Source organism: Pholcus phalangioides, unplaced genomic scaffold (assembly GCF_987345545.1).
Source record: "Pholcus phalangioides strain wild (caught in Gottingen) unplaced genomic scaffold, Ppha-v1.0 ptg000015l_1, whole genome shotgun sequence".
Lineage (NCBI taxonomy): Eukaryota > Metazoa > Arthropoda > Arachnida > Araneae > Pholcidae > Pholcus > Pholcus phalangioides.
In genome coordinates this window covers 99,691,330-99,703,367 of record NW_028301608.1, presented here as the reverse complement: position 1 = coordinate 99,703,367, position 12,038 = coordinate 99,691,330, and the positions used below count along the sequence as shown (strand labels likewise).

The 12,038-nt window shown below is 34.4% G+C and overlaps 1 protein-coding gene across 1 annotated transcript in view; it reads left to right on the top strand.

The window, feature by feature from the left end:
* Nucleotides 1–2,890: 2,890 nt before the first annotated feature.
* LOC149077185 (two pore calcium channel protein 1-like) overlaps nt 2,891–12,038 on the top strand; it is a 36,088-nt gene continuing 26,940 nt past the window's right edge. Inside the window, exons 1-10 of the mRNA XM_089244926.1 lie at nt 2,891–3,184; nt 5,901–6,055; nt 6,697–6,873; nt 7,308–7,421; nt 8,723–8,853; nt 8,990–9,078; nt 10,435–10,469; nt 10,570–10,628; nt 11,127–11,226; nt 11,570–11,750. Of these exons, the coding sequence (XP_089101052.1) occupies nt 3,166–3,184; nt 5,901–6,055; nt 6,697–6,873; nt 7,308–7,421; nt 8,723–8,853; nt 8,990–9,078; nt 10,435–10,469; nt 10,570–10,628; nt 11,127–11,226; nt 11,570–11,750 (1,060 nt within the window). The 5' untranslated portion in view covers nt 2,891–3,165. The remainder of the gene's footprint in view (nt 3,185–5,900; nt 6,056–6,696; nt 6,874–7,307; nt 7,422–8,722; nt 8,854–8,989; nt 9,079–10,434; nt 10,470–10,569; nt 10,629–11,126; nt 11,227–11,569; nt 11,751–12,038) is intronic.

The window sequence follows — 12,038 nt, the reverse complement described above, 5'->3', positions numbered from 1 at the left end:
GCTTATTCTAACATGTACAATGTAGAAGTCCCACAGAGTAAAATGGACAATGTGCATAAGTGGTTTAGTTGCAGAGGTTACGTTCTGCATTCTCTTCATAAGACGTTTTACTGTATCTGGAGACAGACGAACCCAGATTCCTATAACTTGAGTGATTTCAAACCTTCCTGAAAGTAGATGCATCTGGAAAGTCTCAGCGTCTATGCCCTACATGGAAATCATCCAGCCGTCCTACAGAAATACCCATTATAAGTCAAGAACGGACATAAGCCCATCAACTTCAGATTATGCCTCTGTACCCCATTCACAAAAGGGGGGTCCATATACATAGGACATTGATATATATATATCCAGTTATGAGAAATGAACTCAAAACTATAACCTAGTCTGATTGTTTATAAGAGTGTATAAAATCAATTTCAGCTGAATTAAAAAACATATAGCACATTATGGATTTGTTATTAACATCTTTTCTAACATAATTTATTTTTAGGTGCCAAGTTACAATGATAACTGAAAAAGTGGCATCAGCATTTAAATAATTTTATGTAATTGGAGTGTGTGTGAAAACAGTACAAGGTTTTCGGAAATTATACAAATACAACGCCACAACAGGCAAATTGCCCAACGAGGTGGCTGACTTAAGAACATCATGGATCCCGAGCCATTTTTTGGAGGCCCTACCCACTACTACTACACCACACATAGGTTAAGAACCGATCTTAAACTTTCTCTATGTGACTGTTAAATTCAAGTCTAACATGACATGAAATTTTCTGATTTCATGGCAGCGTGACTTCCAATGGGGAAAGGGGTCATTTCAAGTCTGGGAACAGGGAATTATCTTGAACCACCTTTTCTTGATAAAAAATGTATGCATATCTCCTAAGAAATTTAGTTCAAGTATATTACTCTCAATTTGTCGAGTCCTGTCTAAAAGCCATGGACCAATCATATAACTATTTAAAACCGTTTTGTCTGGACTTTGTTTTTAAGTTGTATTCGCACATATCAGTCATGCGAGAGTAATATATAATAACAGTTGCGAGATATCTGTCGCATCTCATTTCAAAAAAATGTCCTTTTCTCCACTAGCATATATTCATTCACATTTTTCAGATGCTGTCCAGCATCCCGGTTCGAACCCCACCGATGTCAAAGTGGGGGAAGCGTACGGCAATGGTTGAAAGTCTGATTAAAGTCTGGTGAAAGTCTTACGCAAGAGGATCGGCTTGCATGCACTCCTTGAAGTTGTAACTTCAGCCTACCACCACTGTGCCATCGGTGGGGTTCGAATCTGGATCCTTGTGATTAGAGTCTGTCATTATGACCACACAACCGATGCGCAGCAACCAGAGTTACACCTGAATCAGTGATTTTTCGTAAAATAATTGTGGCGCGTACAGGAGGTGCTAATACAATCTTCACCATTCAAAAGGAGGTGGTAGGGCTCCAAAATGACTAAAACTATGAAAAAAAAACAACTTGTGTTAGACCTAGGGTGACCATACGTCCCGTATTTCTCGGGACAGTCCCGGTATTTTCTGTTTTTTTGGCTGTCCCGACTTTTTGGCAAAAGTGTCCCGGTTTTTCCCGTATTTTGCAGAAAAGCTTACTCGAATTTTTATTCCTTATTGAAGTCAAAGATTAAAATTATTTTTCAACTCATAAATTATATTATGATAATTACAACTATTAATGAGAATGTTAATCTGCCACATTTGTCTTAGTGAACGTTTTTATTCGTGGAATTCATTTTAATAATTAGAAGTAATGCTATATTTCCCGCCATTGTGATTTTTTTCGTTATTTCAACAATATTTGGCAACTTTGTTCGGTTTTGGCGTCATTTTTGGCAACAATTGGCGATGTCCCGTATTTTCCCGTATTTGGAATCCCAATTTCCCGTATTTCTCTCGAGGAAATATGGTCACCTTAGTTAGACCTATCTCTTGAGGGGGTTCTAACCCCCCCTCCTCAAGCCGAGATTATAGTGTTATTTTGCAGGAAAAAACGTACCCCCCCCCCCCCCCCCCCCCCCCCCCACTGAGAAGAAAAAAAATTGAAAACTCCCCTTGAGAAAATTCTGCGTACGCTTATGCTTACAACGGTGCAAATATTCGATCATTACACTTCACTTATAATTTGAAAAGTAGATGGCAGCACTAAAAATTCAAACACTCAAACTGTTGAGCCAACATCTTCAAAAGAATTCTTTTCTTTTCCTAAGAAAAGGTAGGGTCTCTTCCTTAGGAGGTGTTGGTTTGTCCACGCTACGGATTCCGAGTTGCGGAAAATTGGTTTAATGAGACGGGGAAGCTGCTACGCAATATCGACCATCAAAATGGCCCGCGCTATGCTAGCCACATCTCAAAACTGGCTTTTGCGTGGGTTGAAGCTGCAGTAGGAAAACATGCGCACCTCTGGCACAACGTATTTCGTAGTAAATTGGCCACGACGATAGATCGAAATTGTGTAAAGGTTTGAAAGAAAGGAAGATATCACCCTGAGAATTAGTTTCGTTTTTTAAATAAGCAAAAAGGGGACGGTGCTGACCACTTCTAAGTTCTGAACATTCAGATATTAAATTAATAATGCGCACTTCATTTCAAAATATTAATTAAGGAACTCAAATTATCTGATTACTCATATCGATTAATTAACGTCGCTGTCAAAAATATCGCATTTTTGTTTAAATTTGATGTCGGGGGGAAAAAAATCTCTTACGTATAGTGAATCTTCGAATACCGACCAATAAAACAGATCAGATCATTACAAGTCATAATAAATCGCTCGTGATTGGTCGAAATGTTTAAGAGTAGAGTAATGGGTGGAGTTTTTTTTATTATTATTCGTTTCTCGTAAAGTTTGTTTTGACGCTCCTCCGCTAGTCGTCTCACGGAACGCGGCCATCTGGAAATTAGGTAAACAAAACAGTGCCACAGGCTGAGGATTAATCCTCCCCACATAACACGCAGAGCCATGTTTAGTTTTTTTTATCTGCAGTTGTTTTTATTCAAGCGGATAATCCTAGGATTTAACGTGCGGGTTTGATGAGTAAGTGTGACATTTACGGGCAATACCTTCAAATCCGCGTGGAGGGGGAGGATTTTCGTACAACTCCGAGCATTTGTGTATGTGGGCGTTTAGCGTAAATACAGCATCATGAATGGACCTACCCAAGGTAAAGTTTTTGACACATTTATAATATCCCCCCCCCCCTACGCTTAATAAATGATCAATGTGAATATCCCTTGAATATTTAGGATGAAAATTAAATAAATAATCATTTTATCTCAATGTGAGTTTGATAATTTTTTTCTCCCTTATAAATTCATATGGTAGGGGGAGGCACTGACAGAGACGGATTTTCGCTGCCTTTTGAAATACTAATCTAATTTTCTTCTACCACTCACTCGCATTTGCTGCTAATTCCATCAAGCCCCTGTAAAAACGTCTGTCACTCTTTTGGGCACTTACATCCTTGCACACTTTCTTGGTTGATCACTCTTCTGGGCACCTCCATGCTAGCACTCTCCAAGTAACTCTTTTGATAATTCCCATGCTCAGGGCCACAACTAGAAGGGGAGCAGGTGGGTCCAATGCCCTGGACGCAAATTTCACTTTAGCCTCTCCTTTAACATTACAAGAGGGCACCAAAATAAGTGCTTGCCCCGGCTGACCAAGTGTCTAGTTGTGACTCTGCCCCATGCTCACACACTTGCTAGGTCACACTTTTTTATTCCTCACTGACCTGGTCCCTTGCTCTCTAGATCACCCATTTGCTCATTCACTGCCCTGGTCTCTCACTCTCTAGGTCACTCACCAACCCGGCCCCTTGCTCTGTAGGTCACCCTTTTGGTTGTTTAACTCACTTTTAAGTAGAGGTATATTTATGGTTTTACTGCATGTGGGCTGTACAAAATTTCCCACCTTTCTCTCATTTTACTAATTTTCTTGACCACTCATTCCTTAAATTTGCCGCCCCTCCAAACTTGTCGGTCTGGGCTTTTAGCTGGATAAACACGACCCTTCCTGTAAGTACACCTTTGGGCAGTGATTAAATAAATTCATTGAGATATATCAATTTGTAAGCAAATTTCATTGGTTGAAATCTCTCTCAAATATCCATGTATATATGTGTGAGAATTTGATATATAATTCGTACATTACTGAACATTCAAATAGAATGCTAATTATCAACAAAAACAATATGATTTTTATTAGGTTTTTTGCAAATAATAACTCCTTTGGTTTTAATTGCTAATCAGAGGAGGCATTGATGCATGTGGGCTATATAAATTTCTTTACCCTTCTAATTCAAGTCTAATTATCTGACCACTCATTCCTCGAGTTTACTGCCCCTGGCTATACTCTGCTCCCCCACTGTAAATATGTCTGTGTCATATCACTATGTCAAAGTCACTCTTTTCATCACTCACATACTTACCTTCTTGGTTACTTTTCAATCATCTATCTTTTGGTCGTTGACTGACTTAATCCCTCGCTCTCTTGGTCACTCCTTGGATTACTCCTATTACACTCTCAAACATAAGCAGGTACAGGCTCTTTGATATTTTTTATGAGCCATTAACTGATTGCTTGTCATCACCCATTGCACGGTAGCCTACCATTCCGCATATATGAGCTCCAAGAAAGAAATTTATCATTCCTTCTATAGCCTTGTGGTAGGACACTCGTCCGGACTACAAGAGGGCTGTGGTTTGAATCCCAGAGTAGAGGCAAATGTGAATTTTCTTTCCAAAAATCACCATCTCTACATAACAGCTAGTTTGCATATCTTGTACTATGAGAAGTGTGTTGGGACAAGAGAATATAAATGCAGTATACCCTGTTTTCAGGCGATTATCATTAAACTGGACTGTCACTGTTTATATTTTTATTCCAAAATATTAGGGAAAAAATGCATTACTACAATTATATGCAGCAGTCTTATAATCTCTTTGACATCACATACGTTTAAACCACACATAATACACATCACACAAAACTTTCAGGCGTTTACCCAATCAGTTAAGAAATTCCACAGAAGAATGTTTATGACTTGCACTTATTGTGTAGTAGTAGTCTATAATCCACATTAAAAAACTGAGATGTATTCAGCATAAATCTGCTGATTATACTCCAGAAATTCTGCTTAATTGAGCTCAAAACTTATAAGAAGGGACATTAAACATGGACTTATTAAAGGGAAAATACCCTACTCAACTGCTGCTAATGGTCAAGTAAGGTATTTTCCTTTTAATAAGTTAAAGTAGGGAGCTAGCCTCTGACTGTGCAGGTCTAGGTTTGACTCCCACCTTGGGCATGGATGGCTACTAACACTAACCAATTCCCTAGAAAGATCATACTGATCTTTTGGGAATACATGAAGATCACATTATTTAAAATAATAGAGTCTTGATACTTCTCTTCAAAATTTCTCTCTTAAAACCATTCCGGAGTGTAGGATTATTAATGGTGTGTAACACACACAATGCATTTGTCTTCCTTGGAATCGTGTCCTCAAAATTCAGCAATACTAAATAAGTTAACTTAATAGTTGACTGTATTTTTTTTTCTATTTTGGTTAATTACCATGATAAATTTAGTTTTCTGTTTCACACTGAGGAGTGTTACAATCATTTTTGGTAGTTTTGTGTGTCTATATTATAAATGGACTCAAGAAAGATTTCTTCTTTAGCAGTATAATTGTTGAATACAACTACATAAAATGACAGTGGTACAACAAAAATGATCTTTAATAACTTGTTGACAGTGCACTGAAAATCACTCATAATGGCAAGATTCTCATAAAATGTTATAGTTTCACTGAAGTAAAATTGTGATCATTTGGGATTTGAATAAAAATTTTAAGAAACATTTTGGAAAATTTTCAGACGTGATGGATATTCCATTCACCATTACAAATTCCCTAGAGGAAGAAACTCCATTCGGGTATGCTGAGCTCCAATCAACCACAGACTTGAGTTCCAGTGAAGACTTGTCACATGTCTGGGAACTGAATTATCACGAAGCTTCCATTTATCTTGAAGTAAGCATTTTTTTATCGCATGTCATTCATAATATTTCAATCTAAAATAAGGTTGTAAAGATGTGAATTTGATTGTACTGTTATAGATGTATTCAGGTTTTTCTGGGGGAGGGAGGGGGAAAATAATTTTTTTTTTATAATTATAAAGGCTTCACCCCCCCCCCCATTTTCTACTATACATATAGGGTGTCCTGTAAGTCCTAATTTAGACTTTTATCTCATCAACCATTCCTTGTAGAGGTATAGCTCTAAATTAAAGATGCTGAAAATTATTTCAGAAATCCCCCCCTACCAGTTTTGAGACTGAAAATACAGTATGTCACAAAATGAAAAAAATCTAAATTTTTATGCTGTCCCCCCTCCCCTGTCTTCTAACTTCCAATTAGAAAGCACGTTTTGCTCTTTATTTTTTTATTTTTACAGCATTTATAGCATTTTATTTTTACTACTGGTACAGGGTGATTTCTAAACGCACTTTGAGCAATTTTTAAATTGGGACCATACCTCTACGATGAACAGTCGATGGAAGCTGAATTGAGACTTGAAGGACCCTCTGTATAACATGTGTTGAAAAATGTTTTTTGATGGGTTTTATAATAACAAATGTTAGTTTATTTACACGAGATTGTGTTTCCTTACAGGAAGGGGAGAATAACGAAAAGTTTGATTTTCATCCGAGAAGCAAAGAAGCACTTCCAGTTTACAACCTGGTACACAATACATGGTTTTATATAATTGACCTTGGTGCCGCTATTTTATTGCTTAGTCTAGCATTATCAGAGAGTCCAGCTGTTCCTGGCTTTGCTTTGTCTGTATGGGTAAGAATTCAGTTTAGCAATTCATTTAAGAGAAAATATTTAATGATGTTTTTATGTAACTAATATTGTATTACAGATTTGTGATTTTACAAAATAAAAATTATGTATGGTATAGAAAATAATCTGTGTAAAGTCTTGATGAAACGAACACTTTGCAGGCTTATGTATATAATTGGTTATCATATTGAGGGCTCAGGAGCCAATCAATGTGAGCCAATAAACATTAAAAATGAGATAAAAAGATCTTTTATTCTGTGGTCAGTATAAGTGGCACTATCTGCTGTTGTAAAATAAAGATAGTGACTTGAATGCATTAGCTACCAAAAATTATAACGATGAAGAGGCAATTGCAATATAAAAGTTTTTCAGAAAATTGACATGCGTCTCTTTTTCTATTTTTTTTATAATTAATCCTATTTTATATTCTCCCCTAGGGACATGCATCTGTGGAACTGTTGTGTTTAGCAGTAGTTGGAGGAGAATTAGCTATGAAAGTCAAGTGGATGGGATACAAACCATTTCTTTGCCACAAACGTACTTTGATGAAGGTGAATTTTGAAATTTATAACACTTGTCTGTATGTTTTATTTTGCACCATTTTCATTGTAAAATAAAAAAATTAATGCACAAGTTATTAATTTATCTACCAGCATTGAGATTATAGCTGATATCGCTGTTATGCAATAAAATGAACTTGACATGGTCCATCAATTCTATCTGTAAAATAATATTTAAAAAAAAGGATGCATGCATGCTGTACATGACATGGATTCTAAAATATCTATATATATAAAATTGAGTTTCTATCTGTGTGTGTGAATGTTCTCTATACAAATCTACAATTTTAGATAAATTGTCGTCAAATTTTGCATACATACCAAACCGGACCCGACTTGAACGATGGGATACTTTAAAAGTTTGTCAGACCTGGGCAAATGCCTGTAATGGGCAGAAAACTGTTTGGCAACAATGGTTTCTGAGCCCCAACAATTGTTTTCGGAATGTTTACTTTGGTTACCATGGTTTCCCTAGCAATGCGTTTCAGACGTGTATATGCATTTACAATCGTTTGTCACTTTAATCCTGTCAGTATATGTCTCATAGGTTATATATGCCTTTATAATGGTGTCCCTTTTTCAATCCTCCCACAAATTGAATAAAACCCGGGCAGTACCAAGAATTGTTGCTATTATGATATATATATATGTAATTCTACTGGGGCATAGGTAACAGAGCATATGGCATTTTACTGGCGAACCGTTGATCCTAGAGGCATACTTCCAGTTAGAAAAAATATCCAAATAATGTGTAGTACTCATATGTCATTCATGTTTAATAAAATTCTACGTGATAATCCTTTTTCAGAATTTGTTTCAAGAACTTACTGAAAGTTTGAGCTCAGCAAAACTAATCAATTATCAGACGAGAAAAATGTATTAAGTTATCATGTAATTAATATGTAAGTTAATCATCTTGCTCAGAAGTAGCAAAACTACAAAATTACAATTTAACATAGCCCATAATATTTGTACGATAGTATCAAAATCAACATTTAAGGCTCATAAAAAGTTTGAATAAAAGTGATGGACGTGTCATGGATTTGATCTCGCATTCTTTAAGTGTTGAATCAATCTTAACAAAGACCTTTATTTTGATTTTTTTCAAATCAAAAATATCTGTACGAGATTTTACTGAGAATTTACTGAAAACTAGCTAATATGATTCTAAACATTGATTTTTATATTTTTAAATTCTATATAATGTTTGAATATTACTTTTATGATGTGTACGTTGTTGAAGTTTTCATTTCAAGTGTTTTTACAATAATCTTTCCATTTTCCTGTTGCAGCTAGTGGTTCTTGGGGTTATGGTTATCGAATCAATAGTGGTACTTTCAAGGCAGACTAGTCACATCAGAGTTACCAGAGCTTTACGACCAGTTTTCTTGATTGACAATCATTATTGTAAAGTAATAAGAAGGTAAGAACCATGTTTCCATGACTGTATTTATTAAAATTCAAAAAATAATAGAAATGATAAATTATTTGATTTCATCATATTGATTATTATTTCGTTGTTATAATACATATTTTTTTTTATCCCGTATGTTGCTCAGAGTGATAAGGCAGATCATACAGTCTCTTCCACCAATTTTGGACATGCTGTGTCTTTTACTATTTTTCATGTTGATCTTTTCAGTGTTAGGTGTGTACAAAATAATATATTTTTATCGTAAATATATGTGATTTATTCAATTCATGTACAGCTTATTCTCTTAGGAAAATATGTAAGAATTAGTTTTTTTCCTAAGAAATGAGTGAAGTATTGAAATTTGTCTTTACAACATCGAAAGGATTTTATATAATTATGTTTGAATGTCAAAACATACTCACAGGTTTTTAAATTTATTCAAAAAAATACATTTACAATAATATCACACTCTAGACTTATCTCTTAACAAGCCTGTTGATTCCGTGTAGCTTGAAATATCAATGAGCTGAATTGAAGATGTGGTTCATTTCATTTGCAGCCTTAGTTTATTTGAATGTTGCTCTTATTTAATATCAAGATTTTCTCTGGAAAAACTTGTCATCTGAAGTAGAGTATTGCAATTTTAATATTTTCTCAGTAGGTCTTCCCTCTCACGTCACATAAAAATTATATAATCATTTTCTTTATTGCATTAGCAGAGCCGGATCTATAATCCTGCGAACTATGTGACCTCAGAAAGTGCCAGAAGGGGGTGATTTTTTAATTACCAAAATATTATTCGCTTGCACTTAAACATATCCAGAACTGGCCCTGTGCATTAGTTAAATTTTTCTTTATAGGGGAAGCCTTCAGAATGCAGAACTGCATCCTGAATGTCGGCTCAGATCTAATCAAAACATGAAAAAATAAGTCACTGAGAATGAGATCTAGCTTTTTTTTTAAATCTCTGTAGTTGTCTGGCAAGTATTTGAGAATCGATCTGGGGGTTGTGAATTCTAAGGCAATTGACATGTTTAAAAAGAAATACGATAAACATATTGGGATAAATCAAGAAGAAGCTATTCATACTTAGATGGGACAACCATAATTTTTTTATGGGCAGTATTTTATCATAATTATTAGTTTTTTATTGCTCTTATTGAGTTGCTGTATTTTTGATATAGTTTAGAGATATATATGTGGCAGCCATACTTTTTATGGGCATCTTTTTCAGCCACCTGATTGGACATTTTATCTGTTGTGGCTTTTGTATCTGTATTTGTAATCTGAAACAATTATTTATAAGCATAAACTTCCTCAAGAGACTTAAACATTACTATAACCTAATTTTGGCATAATATTTTTTTGAAATAAACTTACCATATTAAAGAAAGTAATATTTTCTTTAATATGGTAAGTTTATTTTAAAAAAGATTATGCCAAAATTTAGGTTATAAGAGGAGAATTCAGACTCATTCAAATAGTATCTTGTTAATTTTTAACTTTTATAGCTGCGCTAGTTTTTTCATTGTTAGCAAAATAATAATTTGGAATTATTCAGGTTTTGTTTTATTACTTCTTTATTTGTAGGGTTTTACCTATTCAGCAGTCTAGAGGAGGATCCCGTATGTATTGATACTTATGAATGTTTTTTGTATTTGATAAAACTTAATGATATTGGTTCTTGTAACATTATAACTGATCCTGATGAATTTTTGTTTCTAGTATTTTTCGACTTTAGAAGGCAGTTTTGTTAGCTTGTTTGTTCTTCTTACTACTGCAAAGTGAGTTTGCTTCATATCACCTGTCTCATTGTTATTTTACACATATGTTATTATCTGAATTCTAGCAGCTTTGCGAAGTAGTCAGCCACTTCATGCATTGCTGAAACTTCAGTCACTCTCCACTTTGCAAAATCACTGACCAGTTGCTGGTCACATCGCAAAAATTTTAAACTTTAGATATGAGTTCTAAAATGCACCAACTCTATAATATAAAATAAATTTCTAGCAATCACAAAAATTAACCAAGAAAATCTTATTATAGTCCCTTTGCTTTTAGTGAATTCACCTATTCCCAATGAAGTCTATAGCATATTTCCTAATTTAAAAATAAGTTTTCTGCCCATACATTGGGTTATTTTGTGTAAAATTTTTGGTTTTTACTTATGGGGGGGCTGAAGGTATGCAATATATTTTTTTCCTAGAAATAGTTATCTTACAGATAGTTAATACCATACTTTTGTTGCAATTACATTAGTATACCATTTCTTTCCCTTTAAGCTTTCCTGATGTCATGATGCCAGCATATGCCAAATCTAAATGGGCGGCCATATTTTTCATTTCTTTCCTCATCATACATTTGTATTTTCTCATGAATTTGGTAAGCTAGTTGGAAAAAAAAATCGTCAAAATATTTTCTTTAAATGTAAAATTTTTATTCTAAAATATTTTACACACACTACTTTGTTAAATAAGTTTACATCACCAGTTGGTGAGTAAAATAATATTTGATATTAATCATTTGATTTTGCTATAATCTTCAATAGATGAATAATAACTTGTTTGAATTGATGTTAAATTAGAATTTATTGATGCATATATAAACACATAAACTTCGTTTCATATGATTTTGATTTTGTGTATTTTATACAAGCTAGGGCATTATTTATTAATTTTATAAGGATATTGTATTTTTATTCATTTACTTTCAAATTGCTTTACAGATGTTAGCTGTTGTGTATGAAACATTTACGAACATAGAAAAAGACAAATTTAGAAAACTGTTATTGCATAGACGAAAAGCTTGTCAGATGGCTTTCCGCTTGTTGGTTACAAGGACTACACCACTTGAAATTAGTTTCAAGCACTTTGAAGGATTAATGAAGTATTTCAAGCCCAATAATGGTAATTTCAATGATATATCATCCCTCTCTTGCTTGAAGTATGAATGTACAATGTCCTTGTGGAAAAAAAAATATTCTGGAAAATGACGTTTGAATGCTCATTCTCTTTACCCATGTTATGTATGGGAGTTATTTTCCTAAAATGTTTTGCAGCAGATGTTTCAGTAAGGATAGGCTAATTCAGGCAAAACTTTGCAAAATAATGTATCCAACCAGCTGATAAAGAAAAAAATGAAAATTTCCACATTCCTGTTTTTAACATGAGGGGGCACGTTATGATATTTCATAA